General features: G+C 39.5%; 1 protein-coding gene across 1 annotated transcript; it reads left to right on the top strand.

The window, feature by feature from the left end:
• The first annotated feature begins 4647 nt into the window (after positions 1 to 4647).
• Positions 4648 to 5009, top strand: LOC103015275 (60S acidic ribosomal protein P2-like). Its single transcript, XM_057558680.1, has one exon. The coding sequence runs from the start codon at positions 4674 to 4676 to the stop codon at positions 5007 to 5009; it is 336 nt and encodes a 111-aa protein (XP_057414663.1). The 5' UTR covers positions 4648 to 4673.
• The last annotated feature ends 2158 nt before the right edge of the window (positions 5010 to 7167 follow it).

Genomic DNA, 7167 nt, shown 5'->3' with positions numbered 1-7167 from the left:
TAAAAGGAATACAAATTGGAAAAGAAGAAGTAAAACTGTCACTGTTTGAACATGACATGATACTATACATAGAGAATCCTAAAAATGCCACCAGAAAACTACTAGAGCTAATTAAGGAATTTGGTAGAGTTGCAGGATACAAAATTAATGCACAGAAGTCTTTTGCATTCCTATACACTTATCATGAAAAATCTGAAAGAGAAATTATGGAAACACTCCCATTTACCACTGCAACAAAAAGAATAAAATATCTAGGAATAAACCTACCTAGGGAGACAAAAGACCTGTATGCAGAAAACTATAAGACACTGATGAAAGAAATTAAAGATGATACCAACAGATGGAGAGATATACCATGCTCTTGGATTGGAAGAATCAGTATTGTGAAAATGACTATACTACCCAAAGCAATCTACAGATTCAATGCAATCCCTATCAAATTACCAATGGCATTTTTTACGGAGCTAGAACAAATCATCTTAAAATTTGTATGGAGACACAAAAGACCCCGAATAGCCAGAGCAGTCTTGAGGGAAAAAAACGGAGCTGGAGGAATCAGACTCCCTGACTTCAGACTATACTACAAAGCTACAGTCATCAAGACAATATGGTACTGGCACAAAAACAGAAATATAGATCAATGGAACAAGATAGAAAGCCCAGAGATAAACCCACGCACCTATGGTCAACTAATCTATGACAAAGGAGGCAAAGATATACAATGGAGAAAAGACAGTCTCTTCAATAAATGGTGCTGGGAAAACTGGACAGCTACATGTAAAAGAATGAAATTAGAATACTCCCTAACACCATACACAAAAATAAACTCAAAATGGATTCGAGACCTAAATGTAAGACCGGACACTATAAAACTCTTAGAGGAAAACATAAGAAGGACACACTTTGACATAAATCACAGCAAGATCTTTTTTGATCCACCTCCTAGAGTAATGGAAATAAAAACAAAAATAAACAAATGGGACCTAATGAGACTTCAAAGCTTTTGCACAGCAAAGGAAACCATAAACAAGACGAAAAGACAACCCTCAGAATGGGAGAAAATATTTGCAAATGAATCAACGGACAAAGCATTAATCTCCAAAATATATAAACAGCTCATTCAGCTCAATATTAAAGAAACAAACTTCCCAATCCAAAAATGGGCAGAAGACCTAAATAGACATTTCTCCAAAGAAGACATACAAATGGCCAAGAAGCACATGAAAAGATGCTCAACATCATTAATTATTAGAAAAAAGCAAATCAAAACTACAACGAGGTATCACCTCACACCAGTTAGAATGGGCATCATCAGAAAATCTACAAACAACAAATGCTGGAGAGGGTGTGGAGAAAAGGGAACCCTCTTGCACTGTTGGTGGGAATGTAAATTGATACAGCCACTATGGATAACAATATGGAGCTTCCTTAAAAAACTAAAAATAGAATTACCATATGACCCAGCAATCCCACCACTGGGCATATACCCAGAGAAAACCGTAATTTAAAAAGACACATGCATCCCAATGTTCATTGCAGCACTATTTACAATAGCCAGGTCATGGAAGCAACCTAAATGCCCATCAACAGATGAATGGATAAAGAGGTTGTGGTACATATATACAATGGAATATTAGTCAGCCATAAAAAGGAAAGAAATTGAGTCATTTGTTGAGACATGGATGGATGTAGAGACTGTCATACAGAGTGAAGTGAGTCAGAAAGAGAAAACAAATATCGTATACTAACGCATGTATGTGGAACCTAGAAAAATGGTACAGATGAACTGGTTTGCAAGGCAGAAGTTGAGACACAGATGTAGAGATCAAACGTATGGACACCAAGGGTGGAAAACCACGGTGGGGTGGGGATGGTGGTGTGCTGAATTGGGTGATTGGGATTGACATGTATTCACTGATGTTTATAAAATTGATGACTGATTAAAAAAAAAAAAAAGATCATAATACATTTGTTAAAACCCATAGAATGTACAACACCAAGAGTAAACCCTAATATAAAGTTTAGACTTTAGGTGTTAGTAATGTGTCAACATAGGGTAATGGGCTGTAGTAAATATTCAACTCTAGTGTGGAGTGTTGATAGTGGAGAAAGCTGTTGAGAGAGGGAAGAGGGGCTAGGTGGGAAATCTTTGTACTTCCTGCTCCATTTTTCTGTGAACCTAAAGGTCTCTAAAACATTGTGTGTGTGTGTGTGTGTGTGTGTGTGTGTGTGTGTGTGTGTGTCAAGGAAAGGCTCTAGATTTTATTGATTTAGAGACTCAGCAGCATCATCAAGGACATCAAGAAGCAAAATATGTTTCTTTCTGTCTCTTCATTCTACCTTCTTCAACAGCTAGTTTCGCCTCCAGGCTCGCTATTCACAGAGCAAGGTGGTTGCTGGAATTCAAAACATTACATACATCCAAGACAATAGCAGAAGGAGAGAAAGCACAATGTTCTCTGGAATCTCCTGCTCAAGGGCAGAAACTCTTAAGGAGACCTGTCCTTTTGGTTACTGGCCAGAACTGGATTACAAGCCCATCCTAAACAAATCACAGAGTAAGAGACTAAAACCACCAAGTTTTAATCAGAATTGACCCAGAGTCATGTAGATACCTGAACTTAAATCATGGTTCTATTTGGGAAAATAAAAAGGATTGGGGAATAAATAATCAAAGGAAACCAACAATTTCTGCTACTGAGAATACTCCTAGAAAAGGTTACTTTCTAGTGGGCATTTCTGCTCTTTTCCCTTCTCCTTCCCCCTGTTGGCCATAGGCAAGAGCCCAGATGAAGTAGGTCCCACGGTTGACTGAGGTAGTGAGCTAACCAAAACTTCAGAGGTCCTGAACGCGGAGCCAAAGAGGATTATTTTTGTTGTTTTTTATATACCTGAATAAGCAGTAGACCAAGCCACTTTCATAAACCTTTTGGAGAAAGCAATTTTGAAAAGTGACCCATTTTCTTTAAAATTTAGTGGTGTATTAGACAAAGCTACAACTTGCATCATCAATGACTTAGCCAGGGTTTTTGCAGTCTGCTCACAGCGCTGTGATATCCGACACTCTTCAGCTGATAAGAATCCCATCAGAAATTTTAACCAATTTTCTTTTTGGTCCTTGTAGCCCCACACCTTTAATGACTCTCTAGATTTGGAGGATAGAATCCAATCTTCAGAGTTCAGTTCCTCACTTCTCAAGAAGAGCTGCTTATTCCTATGTCAAGGAGAGTACAAAGCCACATGACAGCTAAGACCCATCTTCCTAGATCAATCGCTCTCAATTTGACCACCCATCAGAAACATCTGCACAGCTCTAGCAAAAATATGCCAGAGTCCATATCTCTAAAACTCTAATTCAGTAGAACAGAGGTTTACTAATTCAGTAAACCACAGGATTGAGGCAATAAGTTATATTTTCACTTTTTAAAGCAAACATGGCTATTGTATGGAGGACAGTTCAAAAATGCATACATTTTTAAAGTAAAAGTATGATTATTAAAAAAATGTGTTTTGAATTTTCTATCAGAATTTTCTATAGCTACTTCAGGCTATTACTCTGAAGATATTCATTAACTCTTACTGGCCATTAGAAGATATTTAAGAAAAAGTTTGAAATACTTCCCAGGTTAGGAATAATGCCCCTCCTCAGAAACTATGGCAGGTGGAGGAGAGTTTTATGATGACTGTATGCAAAATTCATTACGCAGTCAGTGCTTAATAAGCCTGACCTTTCAGTCTTAAGATGGTACAGATGTTTTTTATGGTTTAATAAAAATCCTTTCTTGAAGTTTACATTATCAAGTTGTAATATTACACTCTTCTGTCTTCTTGACCTTTCTGCAGCTGGTTCACTGTTTGTCCTTAAAACTCCTCACTCCACTTATCCTGAATAAGTAGGGATGCTGTGTCGTAATCCACAATCAATCCACATAAATAAAACAATTCAGCACAGATGTGACCTGAATATACATTTAGAGTCTGCTAATCGTGCAAAGCGGTGGCACAAGGTTTCAAGGTCAAATAAACCAGAAATTAAATTGCTCTGTGGAAAAACACAGAGGGGGCAATGTTGCTGTTTATTATTAAAATTGTTCTTTTGTAAAGTTGTAGACAGTTCTCCACTCTGCAGACATTTCATAACCCATACCAACTGCTTTTTCCTCAGGTAGCAATGAGAGTAGGTTTAAAAACAAAAGGCTTAATTGCTACAAAACCACAGAAAGGTAAATTCAGTCTAGTCTAAACTCTCCTAGAGACAGAGAAATAGAAAGAACACAGACTTTGAATTTGAGTGAAGTTTGAAATCTGGTTTAACTCCTTATTAGGATAGATTCTTGAGCACTTTAACTTGAACTATAATGCCTCTTCTTTGTGATATGGGTCAAAAACTAGTATTTGATTCTGATTACAATAAGAAGCAGAATTAGCACAGCCTGCTGGCTCCTTCTCCTAAGATCAATGGTAGGTGGGGGAACTATTGAAACTTAGAAACCTGAGGAATAAAAGAGACAACTGTGGGAAGCACTTGGAGAGAGGGAGAGCTGTTTGAAATATTGTGTAGATAGGAGATGGGGTCCAGCCAGTGGGATCAGGAAGGCTAAATTAGGAAAAGCCCCTTTCCGTCCCTGACGCTGCCGAGGTCGCACGCGCGAGGCTTCTCTGCCGCCGCCAAGATGCACTACGTCGCCTCCTACCTGCTGGCCGCCCTTGGGGGCAATACCTCTCCCAGCGCCAAGGACATCAAGAAGATCCTGGACAGCGTGGGCATCGAGGCGGACGACGACCAGCTCAACAAGGTCATCAGTGAGCTGAACGGCAAGAACATTGAGGACGTCATTGCCCAGGGTATCCACAAGCTGGCCAGCGTGCCCTCTGGCAGGCCTCTGGCCGTCTCTGCTGCCCCAGGAGCTGCAGCTCTTGCTGCGGGTTCTGCCCCAGTCGCAGCAGAGGAGAAGAAGGAGGAGTCGGAGGAGTCAGATGACGACATGGGATTTGGCTCGTTTGGCTAGAGTCCCGCTCCCCTGCAAATGAAACCCTTTTTGTGTAAAACAAAACAAAACAAAAAAGAAAAAAAAAAAAATAGGAAAAGCCCTTTGAGTCCAGCTGTTGCCTTGAGACCATCAATGCCCACTCCTTAAAACTCAGCACGGCTGCACAGAAGCTCTCAGAGAGGAGCAGTGAAAAGTAGTACAGGTATTCAGTCCCCTACCCCTTCCTTCTCAAACCTCAGTGGGGAAAGTCTCCTCTCCAACGTCGGGGTGAGGAGAAACAGCCGAGAATAAAATACTCCCTGAAGAGCTGTTCAGTGTAGAGGAAGAGTGATGACCGGTGCTTTTCTGTAGTTCTTCACACGAGAGCTTTCCCTCTTCTCCTTTGAACTCACCTGGGTTGTCACAAAAAAGGGTTCTGATGTTCATCCCTTTATCTTAACACGGACCTTGACAACAAAGAAGTACAACCACTTCAGAAGAAAACAGTGAAGTAAGCTCCAGAGATCAGCTGTACAACACAGTGCCTACAATTAATAGTAGGGCATTCTGCACCCCAAAATTCATTAACTGTAGATCTCATGTTAAGTATTCTTACCAAAAAAGGGGGTGGGGTGGGGATACAAGGAAGCTTTTGGAGGTGATGGATAGGTTTATTCCCTTGATTGTGGTGGTGGTACTGTGAGTGTATTCATCTGTCCAAACCCACAAAATTGTATAAATTAATTATGTGCAGTTTTTTGTATACCAGTTATACCTCAATAAAGCTGAAAAAACAAAAAACAATGAACTATATAATGGGTACCTTCAGAGGCAGAGATATTAAACAAAACAGACCCACACACCTATGGTCAGCTAATCTATGACAAAGGAGGCAAGGATATACAGTGGAGAAAAGACAGCCTCTTCAATAAGTGATGCTGGGAAAACTGGACAGCTACATGTAAAAGAATGAAATTAGAACACTCCCTAACACCATACATGAAAATAAACTCAAAATGGATTAAATACCTAAATGTAAGCCTGGACACTATAAAACTCTTAGGGGAAAACATAGGAAGAACACTCTTTGACATAAATCACAGCAAGATCTTTTTTGACCCACCTCTAGAGAAATGGAAATAAAAACAAAAATAAACAAAACAGAACAAGAAATTTTATAGTAAATATAATATCTATAATATTGATATGAAACAAAATTTTAAAAAATAATTTAAGATATCTAGTTAGAAATATTGGGTATGAAAAGACAATTTTCAAAATGAACCAATACTGCATAGCAAAAAATTAACTTTACCCAAAGAGATATTTGGTCTTTGGGAAATAACCTGTAAATGCTTGGAATTCCCCAAATGATGGAAGTGTCTTTGTTATTCCTGATAGTCCCCTTGAAACTGAAAGCTTATGCTAATAAGATGACTCAGGGTGAGGGCTGCCCAGAGCAGAAAGACCAACCTTGCGCGATTAGAGGGTTGGAGTTTGAGCCACATGAAATCAGCCCAACCTTGGGGTGGAGGGGGGGGGGGGCTGGAGATTGAGTTCAATTGTATGGGCAATAACTCAATCAATAATTGTTATGTAATGAAGCCTCAATAAATACTTTGGACACTGACACTGGGCTGAGCTTCCTAGGCTGGCAGTACTCTGCGTATTGCCACATATCAAAGTCAGAAGGGTAATGAGCCCTAAGGACACAGAAGTTTTGCATTTGGGAGCCTAGTCCTAGTCCCAGATTCCACCCTCTGCATCTCTTCCTTTGGCCAGTTCTGATTCGCTATCTTTTTGCTATAATAAAACTATAATCATAACTACAACACTTTCCTGAGTTTTGTAAGTCATTCTAGCAAATTAGTGAATCTGGGGAAGTCCATGGTGACCCTTGAATTTATAACTAGGTAGTGTGAAGTGAGGGTATCCCTGGGGACACATAAACTTGCAGCTAGTGTCAGAAATCCTGGGCTGACTTGGCAGTCTGGAGGACTATGCCCTTAATCTTGCAGTTGGGCTACCTATGAGTAAATACACTGGTAAAGAAAAAAAGTGAATACAGCAAAAGAACAAATTACTGGGTGGGAACATCGTGTTAAGGACTTATTCCAGAAAAAAGCAGGAAAGGCAAAAAACTGATAAAAATTTTAAGTGCCAGTGTCTGAATAATAGGAATCACAGAAGGAAAAAA

The sequence above is a fragment of the Balaenoptera acutorostrata genome, chromosome 12, assembly GCF_949987535.1.
Source record: "Balaenoptera acutorostrata chromosome 12, mBalAcu1.1, whole genome shotgun sequence".
Classification (NCBI taxonomy): Eukaryota; Metazoa; Chordata; class Mammalia; order Artiodactyla; family Balaenopteridae; genus Balaenoptera; species Balaenoptera acutorostrata.
The sequence above is the reverse complement of the archived record's forward strand: the minus strand, read 5'-3'. Positions and strand labels throughout refer to the sequence as shown.